Source organism: Notothenia coriiceps, unplaced genomic scaffold (assembly GCF_000735185.1).
Source record: "Notothenia coriiceps isolate Sejong01 unplaced genomic scaffold, NC01 NC01_scaffold00037250, whole genome shotgun sequence".
Lineage (NCBI taxonomy): Eukaryota > Metazoa > Chordata > Actinopteri > Perciformes > Nototheniidae > Notothenia > Notothenia coriiceps.
Genome location: NW_011369951.1, coordinates 7,831,676 through 7,848,872, shown reverse-complemented (window position 1 = coordinate 7,848,872; position 17,197 = coordinate 7,831,676). Strand labels below are relative to the sequence as shown.

At 41.9% G+C, this 17,197-nt stretch overlaps 1 protein-coding gene and 1 long non-coding RNA gene across 2 annotated transcripts; both read left to right on the top strand.

Annotated features, from left to right (window-relative positions):
• Window positions 1-600: 600 nt before the first annotated feature.
• Window positions 601-1,543, top strand: LOC104966843 (uncharacterized). The gene is made up of 3 exons (XR_800682.1): window positions 601-687; window positions 1,257-1,401; window positions 1,493-1,543. It is a non-coding gene; the product is annotated as an uncharacterized lncRNA (long non-coding RNA).
• Window positions 1,544-1,978: 435 nt separating this feature from the next.
• LOC104967245 (zonadhesin-like) lies at window positions 1,979-16,880 on the top strand. The gene is made up of 31 exons (XM_010796662.1): window positions 1,979-2,042; window positions 2,199-2,305; window positions 2,918-3,071; window positions 3,476-3,575; window positions 3,812-3,981; window positions 4,277-4,513; window positions 4,669-4,856; window positions 5,307-5,427; window positions 5,760-5,910; window positions 6,108-6,247; window positions 6,428-6,574; window positions 6,903-7,031; window positions 7,467-7,622; window positions 8,873-8,989; window positions 9,078-9,239; window positions 9,396-9,614; window positions 9,873-10,043; window positions 10,387-10,521; window positions 11,114-11,329; window positions 11,985-12,163; window positions 12,460-12,562; window positions 12,678-12,836; window positions 13,006-13,168; window positions 13,461-13,564; window positions 13,661-13,840; window positions 13,953-14,165; window positions 14,594-14,773; window positions 14,861-15,052; window positions 15,581-15,730; window positions 15,888-15,991; window positions 16,674-16,880. The coding sequence occupies exons 5-31, from the start codon at window positions 3,945-3,947 to the stop codon at window positions 16,878-16,880; spliced, it is 4,260 nt and encodes a 1,419-aa protein (XP_010794964.1). The 5' UTR covers window positions 1,979-2,042; window positions 2,199-2,305; window positions 2,918-3,071; window positions 3,476-3,575; window positions 3,812-3,944.
• The last annotated feature ends 317 nt before the right edge of the window (window positions 16,881-17,197 follow it).

The window sequence follows — 17,197 nt, the reverse complement described above, 5'->3', positions numbered from 1 at the left end:
CTTCGCACGCGCTAAAAAATTCCACGCGCTCCGCGCTCACATTATGCTGGGCCCACGTGCCTTAGCACCGCTGCTATGACTCCATCCTAGGGAAAACACTGCTGTACATACAAATATTCAGCAACATATTTATAAACGGTGAATAAACCTATTCCTCTAACCTAACTCTAGCGCAAAAAGCTATGGATTTACAGTATTTTTGTCATTAAATTCTGGTGCTGCTTGAGTGGCAGCCTTGTTACAGCAGCTATACTCACAGCTGAGTAGTTTCCTCACTTTTGCTGTTACAATGTTCATGTCCCCTCTGTGGGACGAGTAATGGTATTTTGATTATTTTCCTTGGTTTAGAGATACAGCTCTGGAAAAAATTAAGAGACCACTGCACATTTTTCTTAATCCTCCATGTCAGCCATTCCATTCAAGTATCTGTACAGTATATCAGAGACTAAAAGCTGAAAAGCTAATTTTGTTGGTCAAGTCGTTAAACCCCAAATTTGTACTAGGTAGCATGTACTGTGGAGCTGTGGTTTTGTCTACATTACTGTATCATGATTACGTGTTGTTATATTCTACTACCTATAGGACCATGCAATGCTGGTTATTGGTGCAGAGAGGGGGCTTCCTCTCCAAGCCCACTTGATGGACGCTCAGGTTCCCTGTGTCCACCTGGTCAATACTGCCCCTCAGGTTACTGGCTTGCATCAGCCATGCTACATTACATTTCATTACATTAGCCATCAGCTGCTTTATTGCTGCTATATTGTTATGTTATAAACTTCCCAAGTTTTTAAAATAATGTTTTTAAATCCAACACTTGATTCGTAGGTTAATGTAACCAAATATATACTGTTTTAGGCTATTAACATTCTACCCCGTCAAATTCACAGGCTACAATGTTTTATTCATGCTAATTTCCATTTGGTGGCCTACAGGAAGTACTGACAACATTTATCTTGAAACTTGGTATACAGTTTTCTTCAAACTAATGTGTGCACTTTGTTGTCCTATCAGACTTGGGGCACTGACCTATGCTTTAGAAATACTGCTGTAGGGCAAACTCTGACTTTATCAACTCTGCACGCAGCAACATGCTCTTGTACTGTATGTCTCACTTATTTAGTTACACTTTATATCTAATAACAATTGGTACAACAAATGTACACTATATTGCATTGACAAACCCAATAACTCCATTGTTCGTGACATATTTTAATAGCCTTTTAATAGTTCTCTTAATGTTTGTTTCATATTAACAGGCACAACAGCTCCTATGGCCTGCCCTGAAGGCAGCTGGTCAAACAGCTCAGGACTGCGTAATCAGGAGGACTGCAAACTGTGTCTGGGTGGATTTTACTGCGACTCTGCTGGTCTCACTAAGCCTAGTGGGCCTTGCAGTGGGGGGTATACCGCTTGTCACAAAATAAAAATGTTGTCCTTGTTATTGCATTTCTTTCTGTCATGCTCATAGTCTCATTTCATGTTTCTTTTGCAGATTTTACTGTGTTAAGGGAGCCGTGACACCCAACCCTACTGATGGAATTACAGGGGGACCATGTCCTGAGGGTTCCTACTGTCCAGAGGCCACTGTTCAACCTCTGCCTTGTAAACCAGGGACTTATGTTGCTGTTACACATGCTACTGAGTGTGAGCCATGTGTGGCAGGCTGGTACTGTGTGTCTGGCTCTCTGTACTCGTGTCCTCCAGGTCTGTCATTTGTTGCATCGTATGTCCTTGAAACCATTCATATATTACTTCGGTGTTGATAATGTTTTCGTATCCTTTTTATCTATAAATGTTTTTTGTGACTGTTATGTGGCTTACAGGCTTTTACTGCCCTGAAAGAACTGGATTTGACTTAAGAGGCTGTCCAGAGGGAACTTATGGCCCTGACCCCGGCTACTGGTCCGTTTCTCAGTGCAGGCAGTGTGACGGCGGCCATTACTGCTCTTCCAGAAATGGCACAGCTGTCACTGGACAATGTCAAGAAGGATATTACTGCTCTCATGGAAACACCTCTCCACAACCCCTGTCACGGGCTGCAGGTGATAAATATATTTACAAGATATCTACTGCAGGTTCGCACATTCAGGAAATATGGAATTGTCAGCCTTGTTATTATGTGAGGAAGTCGTTCTCCATCAATGTTCCTATTTGGAGATTGTGGACAAATGGCAGTTTTGTTTTCTGTGTCTCATCAGAAGAGGGAGGGCCATGTCCTGCCGGTCATTACTGCCCCCAAGCCGCCATAAATCCTCTGCCCTGTCCACGTGGAACATTCTCTGATCTCACCAAATTAGCCTCCCAGGTCACTGAATCAATATTGCACTTACATGTATCTTTTACAATATTCTTCTTTTTTTTGTGTTAATAGTGAAAACAAATATTCAACAACTAAATATAATTTTTTTTCCTGCATCAAATGAGGATAATCAGTGATTCATAGGACATGAAATGAATACTCATACTCACATGAATACATAAAGAAATGAGGTATATATTTATTGTATTCATAGCAACAGCCAGCCACATAATTGGCTCTTCCCTGTTTATATTAAAAGACAGACAAAGAATGAATGATGCAACATTATAAAACAAAATCATTTATATTAATTATCTGTTAATTATGTAGTAATTTCTTAATTTTATTTTTACTTCTTCATTATTTCCTAATATTTAATATAAAACACTGTGAGGATGTCTTAAATACTGTACTTTCAAAACAAATGTATGGTCCTGCTACATTACATGCACCCTAATCAGTATACAATTAAGAGGAGAAGTACTTACATGTTTCCTCTGTCTTTCAGTGTGACAGCCAATCAATATCTAATCCCAAATCAATTTTACAATGAGGCACTCTCTTTCTTTCATTTTCTAACTGCCCATCTCTCTCTGCCTGTTTCATTTCACCTCTCAGGAGGATTGCCAGCCATGTCTCCCTGGTTACTATTGCGATGCTGCAGGGATTTCGGTCCCTTCAGGGGAATGCTGGGAAGGTTTCTTCTGTCTGGGGGGTGCAGATCGCCCTGACCCTCCTCTGATAGACAGCCGGGGAGGACCGTGCCCAAAAGGTAATCAGATCCCTTCAAATCAAGACATTTGTATTTAATATTTTTAAAAAAAATTACCGTACAGAACAAACTCTCGAAAGAAAATGCACAAAGAGAGTCAATACAGAACACACTGGGATAGAGTAATAAGGTTTCCATTGTTTACAGGCAAGATGCAATTTCTTAAGCATTACAGTATATAAAATACAAAAGAAGTGCGGTACACAATTAGGTTACACATTTACATAAACCCAGAACAAGCTTAGTGATCAGGTAAACAAAACCTTTTAATGTAATAGGGCTTGACATAAGCAGCTACTCTGTTGACAGTGGATACTGAAGCCTATCCCCTGTAGATTGTGCGTGTCTCTGTGTTTGCACTTGAGTGTGCAGCACTTTCATGACTCTTGCCTTCACACATCCAGGATATTACTGCTCTGAGGGCTCTGTGGCTCCTCAGCAGTGCCCGCTGGGAACCATCAGTACGGAGGACAGCGGAGCCGGCTGTGGTGCCTGTCCCCAGGGGTAAACTCCCTTGTTAGCCACACGCAGTCACACTGCACCATAAACATAGATAAATTGTCACATATAAACATGATGAACTATGAAACCTTTTAAATAGTAGATGTTTACACACATTAATGAATTCCCCCGAGCACTGCATACATATATATATATAGCAACAGTATATTCATGTTTCAATGCCACTTTTAGTAGCCAAGAACTAAATTATCCCATCCTTTTTTGTTTTGTCTGGATAGTTTTTACTGTCCTGGCAATAACGGCTCTCTGTCGAGGACTTATGAGTGTCCAGTGGGTCATTACTGCTTGTCCGGGACCTGGTCCAAACACCAGTACCCGTGTCCAGCTGGCTCCATTAACCCCCACACTCGGATGGCACAACCCCAGGACTGCTTGCCCTGCCCTCCAGGTCACACACCATTTACTGCCAATGTTTATGAGCTTCCTTAAAGTTGTTGTTGTTGACTAAGAGTTTAAGACGACCTTGACGGTCCATGGAAATTAAACACTGTATTGCCAGAATCAATTAAACTTTAAAAAGCAACTTTTATTAATAACTGTTTTTAACATAAATCAAACAAATGCTGCACTGAAACTTGAATTAATACGGTATGCAGTGCCTTTTCCCCCATTTTCCGCTTTGCAGGGTAATTCAGGTTAGTTTTCCCTTCCACTCAATTTCACTCGTTTTCCTATCAAACCAGGCTCCTTCTGTTTGTCTCCTGGGAAGAGTGTTGCAACAGGCCAATGCGAAGCAGGGTACTACTGCCTCTCTGGGGCCTGGTCACCCACACCAGAGGATGGAGAAACGACAGGGGACAGATGTCCTGAAGGTCATTACTGTCCCCAGGGCTCCTCAGCACCAGTGCCCTGTCCTATAGGAAGCTACAGCAACACAACCAGAAACCGTTATCTCTCCGACTGTCTGACTTGTCCTCCAGGTTGGAACTAATTTATGTTGCATACATTAGTGTTTAATTATGTGCCTTCTATCTGCCAGAAGATAAAGCATTCATTACATAACTTGATTTATCTGTGGCATAATCCCTTCACACGACGTGTGCGGCTGCTCAACAGTGCTCATTTTGTTTTGTAGGTTTCCTGTGTGTCACCAGAGGGCTCTCTTTCCCTTCTCATATCTGTCCAGCGGGCTATTACTGCCCAGGCAAAGTTAACAGCAGCCAGCAGGCCGCTATACCCTGCTCACCTGGAAATATGTGCCCACCTGGATCTGGTAGACAGGTGCCTTGCTTACCAGGAACCTACCAGGATTTACCCGGTCAGGTGAGAAGGATGAGGCTGAACAGTATGCTCATATTCTGATTGGACCTATAGTCCCAAATGCAAAGTGCATCCACTACAGTATATAATGCAAATAGAATAACCTATAGTAGCAGCAATTCTCAATTATTCAGTATAAGGCTTGATATACTTGGCTGAAAACAAAGTTTTACTTTCAAACTAGATCTAGTAGTGCTATTAACTAACTGTTTAAAAGATGGGTGTATTGGGATTCTTACTTATTTACTCATTATAAAGAAAATAATGGCCTCCTGAAAGCATCTCCAACCACTCTGTGTACTGTAAACAGTTTCAAGTTTAGCTTTTAGATTCTTCAACACAAGCACCGAAACGTTTCATGTCTGTTTACATTTGTGGACATTAGTTGTCAAACTCTTGTAACTAGTCTGTGTATATACTGTAGAATAATGAGCACTATTTACTTCTCCACAGGGAGAGTGTTTTCAATGTCCGGCAGGATTTTACTGTGCTGGATCAGTGGATAGTGGCACTGTGCATGTTTCTGGCACTCACTCTCCCACGTTGTGCCCAAAAGGACACTATTGCCCACCAGGTAGGATACAATAGTTCAGCTATTCCCACACATATTGACAAATGAATAATGTTGTCAGGTATCAATATAATGTATGTGGGACACAGGTAATGGTTCAGGCTCAGTGAGATTGATTAATGGTATAAAAACGTGTTGTACTGCATGCAAAACAGTGTTGAATATTGTTCTTGTTTTGTGTGTGCTCAAGATTAAGTGGCTGTAACAGTAAATGGCTTTCTAATTATGCAAATGTCGATTATAGAGCATAATCAAGATAAGGACGGCCTTCACAAAGTGTTCTGTGATGTTAAGTCCTGGACCATCTGTAGATATTATACGCTATTTATCTGCAGGAACACAGTCTGGTGTAGCATTCCCATGCCCAGCTGGTGCCTTCAGCAGGCAGATGGGTTTGTCCAATAAGTCGGGCTGTGCGCTCTGCCCTCCAGGGAGATATTGCAGTTCCTCTGGACTGGCTGCTCCCACTGGGGTCTGCTCTCCTGGGTAAACACATGCAATCTGAACACATACTTCATACTAATAGAAAGACTTTACAAGATATCCTGTTTTGTTTAATTCTGTCTCCCTTTTCTATAATTAAACCTCACTTTTGCTGTGTCTCCCTCTGTTTCGTCTATCACTTCCTACCTCCCACATCCCCCTCCCTATCGTCTCTGTCTTCATTATGTTGCTGCCCATAGTTACCTCTGTATCCATGGTTCTGTTTCTGCCCAGCCGGAGGAGGGCCCAACAGGAGGCCGCTGCTCTCCAGGGTCCTATTGCCCCCAGGGTACCAGCTTGATGGTTCCCTGCCCTGCAAGCTCCTTCAGCTCCGTAGACGGTGAAAACACTGAATAATTACAGATACACTATTGCTGACATTTGAACATAATGGCAATGTAACTGGGAATTTTTGTTATTGATCTAATATTTTTCCAAGAGGAATTATTTAATTTGACCCTTATTAATCACATTTTAATCATTTACATCACACATACAAATTGTGTTTCTGTTGTTCCAGGGGCAGTTTCTATAGAAGTATGTCAGCCCTGTTTGCCTGGCCATTACTGCGCTGAGGTTGGCCTTTCCTCCCCATCTGGGCTGTGCAAGCCAGGCTTTTACTGCAGGGAGGGATCCAGAACAGCCACACCTTGGGGTAACTATACAGGTAATAGACTGATTGTTCTTGCACTTTAAGAAGTGTTTGGCAACCATGAACAACTAGTTTGTAATATAGAAAAACAAGGCATCCGACACAAGCTTGAACAATGTTCTTCTATGCAATATTTTCGATCAAAGCACTTCTTTTTTATTTAACATTTTCATGACCTTTGACTCCACAGTGCTGATTCTTTCTCCACAGAACACTACCACCACTTCCACTGATTTCTCTTAGTAGTATATATCTCCTTGGGAATGCAGCAAATGGCTCTGGCCTTTTAGTACACTCACTAACCTAATGAGTAATGACATGCAGTAAAGGTCTATTGTCTCAGTTACAGGAGAAACCACAACAACATCCCCACATTCTGGCAATTCAACCATGGGTCAGTTCCATGGTGGTGTGTGTCCTGCAGGCCACTACTGTCCTAAAGGGAGTGCAAAGCCAAGCCCCTGTCCTCCAGGTAAAAACTAAAATATCTGAATAGAGTTCTGAAAGAAGAGGAAATGATTTCTCTTATGTAGCTAAACAGAAGTATATAATTCTCCTGTCATTTCACTTAATGACTATTGTGTCTGACCTCTTGCTTTTTATTACACTGCCTCTAAAGGTAGTGTACAGTTCCATAAAACCTCCAGAGGTACAATATAATGGCTTAATGTATCCAGCATTTTTACAGATGGTTGTAAAAGCTAATAGGAGCCCAATAAAACTGTCAAAATGGTTAGCTTGCTACTTAACCTTAAGTGAAATAATTGAGCCATACATGGTGCATATATACTGTTTAACACAATTATGTCATACTATTTCCTTTTCTCTGGATGTATACAGTATGTCTATGAGAGAGAGACAAAAGGAGTAATCTTTGCTCGAATGATAATTTGTCTGCCCAACATAGGCACTTTCTTGGGAAGGTCTGCGGCTGAGTCTGAGGCCGACTGTGCAGCTTGTTACCCGGGGTCTTACTGCCCCTCATGGGCTCAGACATCTGCCGACCTCCTCTGTCCCCCGGGGTGGTTCTGCCCGCCAGGATCAGTGTCCGGACATCAGCCAGGTACACTACACATCACCAGGGGTCAGCTCAAGTTCAGGGGAGTCTTTGCACTTCCTTTGCACTTCCTTGCACTTCTTTTTTTACCTTTGTTTCTTAGCACAATGTCTGATCATGTACTGTAAGTCTGGCTTCAAATAATAATGCTCACATGATGAAGTTGATTCAGAAGACCAAGCTTAACTTCATTCTCTCCCTGTAAAGGTCATACTGTTGTGCAACTTCACAAGTGAATGATATTGCACATCAAGTGGATAAGAAAGTACTACAAGGAAAAATGTCTGTACTTTGAAAAATGTATTTCATTTACAAACATTGTATCATACTGCATAACGGTTTGCACAATTCTCCATATGGCATTTGTCTTGTCTGTGAAAACCATGTGTCTTCAGAATCTCAAGCTCATTGCCTCTTCTTAATTTCCAGTTGGTTGTTGTTTATCAAGTTGAAGGAAGGTAGAGAAGAAACACCTAATCCTTAAGCTTTCCTGAAAATAAATGTTGGAGATATATGGGTTTTACGGAGAGCAACTACGTCCCATCTATTTTTGTTGTTTTGTGGCACTGTTTTACTATTTAGTCGAGTTATTTTAAATATAACTTGACATATTTGATCATCTGTTTGATTACCAGCATGCAATCCTTTAGGACCCACCTTTGTATGAATGTTTTTAAACTTTATTATGTTAAGGTATTTTCATGAGGTGTCTTCTCTCCAAATCTCGTTTTTCTGTACCTGGTTGAGTTACTGGTTCTATAGATTTGTAGCAGAACAAATCATACTATTCATAATGCTATACCATGGAGGTGATTACCGTATATGCCTCAGATGTGCTTTCCTCCTCCCACATGCACACCTAGATATTCTTTTAAAGGCATCCTCGACCTATTTTCTCCACTCAACAAGAAGGCGTCTTACTAATTTGAACATGAAATGACCCAGAATCCATAAAGAGTCTCCAGCTCAGAGTCAGGGCACGCATCTAGCTGAGCCTGCTTTCTCTTCTCTTCTTTTACAGGACACATTTTGCTCAGTCACTCTCTTATTCAGTCCTTTTTTCCATGGTACTAAATAGAGTATGGCAAAATGCAACAGCAATGCTTTCTTACATCAGAAAGTGCAACACAAATACCTTTTTAAGATGATACATTATATAAGAAGCATATTTTATCTTCACATTTCTTTGTTATCCATGTAAACAAGGAGGGACGAGAGGACAGTTTAAACTTTTAATTTATCTAATTGTGTTTCAGGCCATCGCTGCCCACCTGGCCATGAGTGTCCACTCGGTAGTGCTGAGCTGGACATATGTAGCCCTGGCACATTTCAATCTGTATCTGGACAACACACTTGTAACAGCTGCCCACCAGGTAATTAACTCACATTTTATGACGTGAACACAAATATACAAAGTGAACTGAAGCCTATAATGATTCAAATATGCATTACCATGCCCAGGATTCTACTGTATGGAGGGTTCAGTTGTGCCATCTCCATGTCCGATGGGCAGTGTGAGTGCATCAGCTGGCAGGACGTCCCTGGCTGACTGCCCCCCCTGCCCCTCTGGCTCCTTCTGTAACAGCAGTGGCCTGACAGAGCCGTCTGGACCCTGCAGCCCAGGTTTGACAGACCAGCATGACCATGGGAAATGGTTTCAGAAAATTTAGTTATACAAGTGTCTTTTCCTCTCCTGCATTTCTTCACTGAATTGAGCCACAGTTTCCCATGAATGTTGCAGGTTGTAAGTGAGATGTCTAATAGCATTGTCTACCACAGGACATGTTTGTTCCCTGGGGTCCACTGAGCCTTCCCCTGTCTCACAGTCTTATGGAGATGTTTGTCCCATGGGGCACATCTGTCCACAAGGTAGCGGGTTACCAATACCCTGTCCCGCGGGCAGCTTCCTCCCAGACCCTGGAGCTTACTCCCCCACTCAGTGCCGCCGTTGCCCCCCAGGGAAATACTGCGTCACTCCTGGAAGCTCACAGCCCACAGGTGGGGGATTTCACCAGGTTTCCAGTTAGTCAAGGAGAGTTAGTCTTATCATCGAGTGCCAACTGTTTGAAATCCACGTGTCATGCTTTAGATGTAAATCACAACTAAGTGCAGGGTCATGTTCTAGATGCCTGAATTGCTGTGCACATAAACAATTTTTTCTGGCGATTAAATACATAATATAATGAACTGATAAACTAGGAGGACATAATATGTGATGGATAGTCTTTCCAGTTTTCTCTTACCTCCTTGTGTCAGGTCTGTGCTTTGCAGGTTTTTTCTGCTCTGGAGATACAAAGAGCCCCACACCTCGAGCAAACTCCGCTACATTGAGCTGTCTTTGTGAAATACTGGAGGATTATAAACCGAAGACAGACGCCGCCCTCTGGATTCACAATCTGTCTTGCTTCAATAACTCCCGGAACTCTGGTAAAATATGTGTCTCTTGATGTAATAACACAGCAAATGCATCCTTTTAAAAGGGCATGACTTTCTTTAAATTATTCAACTAGAGCACAAAGCCTTGCATGTTTTGATAAATGTCCCACAAAGCAGTAGCATTTTCAGCCTAACCTTCCCCTCAAGAAGTCTACAATTAATCTTTCTCCTTTCAGTGTTACATTTTTGTATTTATTTTTGTTCTTTTGGCAGTTTGAACTGTTTATTCAGCATTTACAGAGACAAGAGAAACTCCTTTTTTGGTTTCCTCTCTGCAAGACAAATATACTAACTGGGACATCTCTCATGTTTTATTGACTGTGTTCTATTATAGGAAGCAAAGCTGGCTGGATTGAAGTGGTAACGCCACCTCAGGCAGATTCAGACAGCATTCTGAGTGACTCACCGCCATGTCTCAAGAGTCCACATTATGCCTGCTCCACCTACAGAGGAGACATATGCCCTAAGGGTGGGTAAATCCTGACAGTGAACCTGTGTTAGCTTGATGTGATACTTTGTTTATTGCTTCAGGCGCACATCTTATCTTTCTTGCTCATGACATGTTTGTCCCATATACTCAAATGCTGTGACATAAGACTGATTTGATCTTATCTGTACAGTCTGTCCATGATAACCCAATTTAATACCTCTTCATCTTTGTTTTATACGAACACTCAAATAATACATTAAATGTTACTTTTTGTCATTAAAAAACGCTGATGGTTATTCAAAAAGAATAACCCTTCTCAAAAACCGTGTTTTTTGAAGGTTCACACTCCCATTTATAAAGACCTGAAAGCCTAAAGAGAGCTAGAGATGGACTTCTCCCTTGAGGAGCTGCAGATGGTTTGGTGATGGTGCACATACAAGAGAAACACAAAAAAAGGAAGAAACAGCTTTACACGAAAAAAACAAGAGTGTGGGAATTAAAAGCTAAAGTCTGAACAAATCCTTCATCTCTAGAGGAACTGTGGGCTTAGGAACATTAATCCTCCTGATTGGACTTTGGATCTTGCTGAAGTTGATATATTTCAGTGATACTTTCCGTGGCTATTTTTCAGGCTTCTATTGTCCTTTGGGCTCTGCATTCCCCCTACCCTGTGAGGCTGGCTCTTACTGTAACAAGACTGGTCTGGATGTCCCGACAGGGCCCTGTGCAGCAGGATATTACTGTCCCAAAGGCTCTTTAAACCCCCATGCCTCCCTTTGTCCCCCGGGACACTACTGCCCCCCTGGAACTCTTCTTCCTCTGCCTTGTCCTGTTGGAACCATACAAAGTGAGATCAAACCCTTTTTTGATATAGTTGTAATTGTTTTATTGATATCATAATATCATATATTTAGTTATAAAAATACTTTGTGTTTGATATTTCTTTTCTTAAAAACAGGCAAGTCATTAATCCCTTGGGCTTGTTTGGTCATGAGGAGATGATGAATGAGTAATAAGACACATTGCTAAACAGAGACATACAACATCTAATCCTCTTTGGATCCATTTGAATCCATTGTCAGTGTTGCACGCTCATGACCTTACATGAACTGATCTCTGTCATTGCAGTTCAGTGATGCGGAGAAAATTAAAGCTTCCATTGAAGCATTTTTATCTCCCTTGGGCGCCTATGAATAATTTCAGTAACAAAGTAGTTTAATCGTGTAATTGTATTCTTGTCTTGCGGCGGACAACTAGAATCATATTAAAATGGGCTGTAGCTCTTTGTATGGTTATGAATTAGGAACTGACGAGGGAATACATTATGTGCTTTTCATCATATTAACATTATCTATTTTATGTGCTTTCATTTTGCCAATTTTGTTTTCAAGTCAACAAACACTGATGCCACATTGAGATAAATATAGAACAATATTTAATTGAAGACTTAAGTACTCTATATCAATTTATGAGTTCATTTTCAATTGTGTGCCAACCATCAGGCTCCTTGGGTGGGTCTACAGTGGAGGCTTGCCAGCAGTGTCCTCAAGGTCACTACTGCCACCAGAGAGGAAAAACTGAGCCAAGTGGCTGGTGTGCAGAAGGCTACTACTGTCCTGAGGGGCAGAACGCTGAGAGACCACAACAAAATGTCTGCTCAGTGGGACATTATTGTGAGAAGGTCAGCCATCCAGTATTGGTCTGCCAGCTATTGTCTGTCATCACTACTGAATATTACATGTGATGTGTCTGCATGAGTCTTCCTTCTTAGCTATAGTTATTTTTCTGTCGTGACAAGTGCATTACCGCAAACAATAAGTCAATTGATGTTTTCTTCCTGTTTTGTCATACCATCTCAGCCTTCTTTGTGTGTTGTGGCTGTCTCCGTCTCCACTGTCATTGTTGCACCATTGTTATGTTTCATGTATGTTATTCTGCAGATATTAAGTCTGATGTTTTATTTAATGTTTGCTTCAGGGCAGTGTCAAACCGACTGCTTGCCTTCCAGGCAGCTACCAGCTGAGACAAGGCCAGGGCTCGTGCGAGACATGTCCTGCTGGTTCCCATTGTCCAGATCAAGGTGAAGCTGACAGGTTGACAAACTGTTAGATTACAAAGCAGCTGGGAACATACATATGCAAATAATATTGACACTTCAAAAGTCAATTCCATTCTGTGCCCCATCTGTACATCAGGAATGAACATTCCAATGCCATGTGAGAGAGGATTTTATTGTCCCAGTGGATCAGCCAATCAACATCCCTGTCCAGCAGGAACCTATGGAAACAAGTCAGGAATGGTTGAGGAATGGCAGTGCTCACTTTGTGACCCTGGGGTGTACTGCAAAGGAACAGGTACAATGCCTCCACTCCTGACTCTATTAGTGTTGTGTTATTTGTTCTCATAAATATCTATCTTTCTAAGAGCTGTGGTATTTAGTGATGTCTTTTAGAAACAATTAGAGGTGAATTGCTGCTCTGTTGTTAGGGTGATAAACCTGGCTTGAATTATTCTTATTTAAAGGGAGGACTTTCCCCAGTGGGCCGTGCACTGCAGGGTTTGTTTGTGTTGGTGGAGCTTCTGAACCTTCACCACGGGACAATCTAACTGGATTCCCATGCCCTCCTGGCTTCTTCTGCTTTGTGAGGACTTCAGTACCAAAACCATGCCCCAAAGGAACATTCAGGTGCTTTTCCTGCAGTTTCTCTATACTATAATCTATCTGTGATGACAACTAACCATTTGTTTTTTACAAAACAAAAGATATGAACTCTTACACTACACTCTACACTACTACAGTGCATGGTTACTCTATGAATATAGTAGTATGATTTGAAAATGTGAAGATGTCATCAAATTCACATAGATGACAATCCCTCTGGAACATAATGATTTGTATGTATACATATTCAAGTTATAAAACAAGAGATTTGATGTGACTATTAAGTTGTTTCTCATTAAAATGCCTCTTTTGACAGTAAGCAGAGCGGGCTTGTGGATGAGTCTCAGTGTCGTAGCTGCAGTCCTGGCTTTTACTGTTCAGAGACAGGCCTCTCTGCAGTCTCTGGAGCCTGCCTGCCAGGTCAAAATCTGACTAGTTATGCTAGTGCATTTGCATAATCTTACTTGATATAAATGCTTAGCTTTTCAAACATTTTATGAAAATCTTTCTCCCCAGGTTTCTACTGTCTCGAGGGGTCCCATACTGCCACTCCAATGTCAAGTGTATCTGGTGGTGTTTGTCCAGCAGGCCACTATTGTGCCGAGGGCAGCATTGTGCCCTCACCCTGCCCAGCTGGCTCTAACCAAAATGAGACCGGAGGAAAAGGCAAAGATTACTGCAAAACATGCCCGCTTGGTAAGCAGGATGAAATCATTATATAAATATAACTCTTACCAACTAACTTTATACTGTACAAAGTCCCTTGTCCTCTCCAAAGACTTCATGACAGTTTGAATGTCTTTGCTAGGCTCGTTCCAGGATTTCGCCGGCCAGAAAGAGTGTAATCCCTGTCCTCCTGGGTTCCATTGCCAGTCCCCGAGTCCCAGCGCCACAAGGGGGAGCTCCACTGGGGTCTCCAGCCCTCTGCCCTGCCCAGCCGGCTATATCTGCCCCAGGGAGAGTCAGCCTGTCCCCTGCCCAAAAGGCACCTACAGCCCCAGCCACGGTCTCACTTCCACAGGTAAAAACCCTTTGTGGAAAAACACAAATAATGGAGTTAAATTGCGCAACTGTCTGGCATTATTCTTTTTTTTTAAATAATAGGGCTAGGGTTACATTGATTGAGAGAGTTAATGCCTTGCTAAGGTAGACGTGTTTTGGTGTTCCTGAGGGCTTCAGTCAAATTGGATTTTCCTATTAGTCTTTACGTAAAAAACAAAGGGGAAGAAATCTGAATGAACTGTCTACAATAAAATAAAACCTTTTCAAGGCTGGCAAAATATGATTGGTCTTCTTGAAATGAATGATTGCCTTAATGAAGTTGAATTGAACACATTGGCATCTCCAGCAGTGTGCAACCGTGTTGGAGACATTGTGATTGATCCCACCTGGCATGTAGCTTGTTTTGCTGTTTGGCCCAAAGTCAAAGCTGTCAATCTGTGTTGGCAGGCGAATGCCTAGTGTGTCCAGCGGGTCAGTTTTGTGGATCAGAAGGTTTGATTCAACCTTCAGGATTGTGTGCTTCTGGGTTCCTCTGCCTTATGGGCGCCACCGTGCCCAACCCGACTGACAATAAAACTGGATCTCTCTGTCCACCCGGGACTTTCTGCCAACAGGGGCTGAGAGCAGGTAGATGGAAGACATTTCTCCTGATTTGATTAATTTTGAAGATAATATCCTCCATTTTAATTGGTAATTATCCCTTTTGTGCTTTAGGTGATTGCTGGCCAGGGTTTTATTGTGACCGGGGTTCTAGCAGAGCAGATAACGCTTTCTGCCCGGCTGGTTTCTTCTGCCCCAGTCGAACACCAGTCCCTATACCTTGTCCTGCAGGGACCTTCAGCTCTGAAATTGGCAACACGCATCAAAACAACTGCACCGCCTGTACCCCTGGGTATTACTGTCAAGGTGGGAAACATTGATTGTCTTTGAGCTATCTTTTGCAAGAGGCAGAGGATTTTCTTTATTCAACAGTCATATAGTGAGGGATCCATACACTGAGGATTAAAGATTGTGATTAATTTTCACTCGTCACAATAGATTAGCATGCAGTGCAGCCACAGGACATGTTTTAATAAGGGACACAGATATGATCAGAGACATGTTGAAAGGACACAAGTGATTGGCTAGTGCAGAAAATGTTCAAGCCCATATGTTCCCTTTTTAGTGAAAGCTACAAATACACCTATCTATGGGGATTGTCCAAAGTCACTCGGAAGCTTATTATCCCACTAATTTAAGCAGACTTAATACAAAATAGGAACAGCTAATGGACACCTTTCTTTATCTCAGTTAATCTAAATGACAAATGATTTGACAATGTCAGATAATCCATTTATTTAATTATGCGGCTGTACCTTTTCAAAGTCAAGGACATTAGACAACCATAAGGTGTGGAATTGTGTTCAATTAATTTTCCTCCTTAATTCTTCTCAGATGCAGGTTCTGTACAGCCTGCTCTGTGTCCAGTCGGATATTACTGTCCTCCGGGCCTGACTCTAGGACTGGAGTTCCCGTGCCCATCTGGGACTGTGCAGAGCCAGATCGGAGCCTCCAGCCCGGATGCCTGCCTGCCCTGCCCTGCTGGTGTGGAAAGAATGAGTGTTTGATATACATCATCATAACCCAAGCCTTAATTTTTAATAATTATGAATAAATACATAAACTGCATGTGCACAGAGAGGTTACAGTGTTTGAAATATTAATAATGACAAATACTTTATTATTTTGGTGGTTCCTGCAGGAATGTTCTGCTCTCAACCTGGACTGTCGCTGCCAACAGGACTCTGTGAGGGAGGGTACTTCTGTCCCGGGGAATCAACCAGCCCTTACTCCACTGAGTATCAGGTGCTGTTCTTTTCCCCTGTGGCCTCAGTTAGTATGTAATCTGAAGTTGTTGGTCAGTAGGTCCTTGTTCTTAGAGATGGATTCTTAATGATACTGTTGACCCAATGACCTTTTATATAATGAAAAAATGTAAATCTGAGTGGAAATTGCCTGAGCACATTCATGCTTCCTTTTTTTCATTTTGTACCCATTATCTCACTTTTAACAGCCCCATCAACTAAATGTCAACTTCAGAAGATATAAAATATGGCTGCATTTACATTTAATTAGCTATCCTTATTGATGGTGCCTTGGTGATGAATCACTTTTCTCTAACACAAAATAAAGCCTCAAGGTCCACCGGGAAGCATGATATACTTAAATGTACTGACAGAGATGTAACATTTCGGCCACCATATTGGTCACTCAAACCAACATGCATTGACGATATTTATGATGTTTGTCCTATTTCAGTATTCATATCATGTTGAAAATACATCTAATTAATCTAGCTCCTCTAAAATTATTGTGGTCTTGTGTTCGTTAAAGGTCTGTGTTTTAAGTATCAGCCTCGGGAGACCTCACGGAAGTAGTAGACTTTGGATGCGAGCTGAATGCTTACTTTACAGTAATATGTATTGTTAGTATTTTTGTACACACATGTTGTTGATGTTCAAATATTTAGATGTTTTCCTAATTTCAGGGGAACTCTACCAGAACCCACATCTGTCCTTCTGGACACTACTGCCCCTCTGGAACTGGCTTTCCGCTCCCCTGCCCCACAGGCTCACTTTCCATCTTCAGAGGACTGAAGGCAGTTGATGGATGCCCACCCTGCCCCCCTGGACTGTTTTGTGACAGGCCTGCAATAGCAGGGCTCTCAAATGCTCGTCCATGCAGTGCTGGGTAAACACGATTGTTCTTCTGCTTTTTCACTTTTAAATATTTGGGGCGAGGATGTCACCCAGTTTGATGGTGTTGTCCAATGGGTACATGTATAATTTTGAAGTTGACTTAAATGTTTAAAGTGGACCTATCATGCTATATTTGAACAGTATATTGTAGGGCCATACTGTACCTATATAAAACATGTCTGTGAAGTTTTTTTTTCAAAATACCAAACAGATCATGAATTTTAGTCATGCCTCATTTCGCTCTATTTGCTCTTTTCCAGCCCTGTTTTTGCAAGGGCTGATTCTGTGGCAAATGAGCTGCAGCTGACCACGC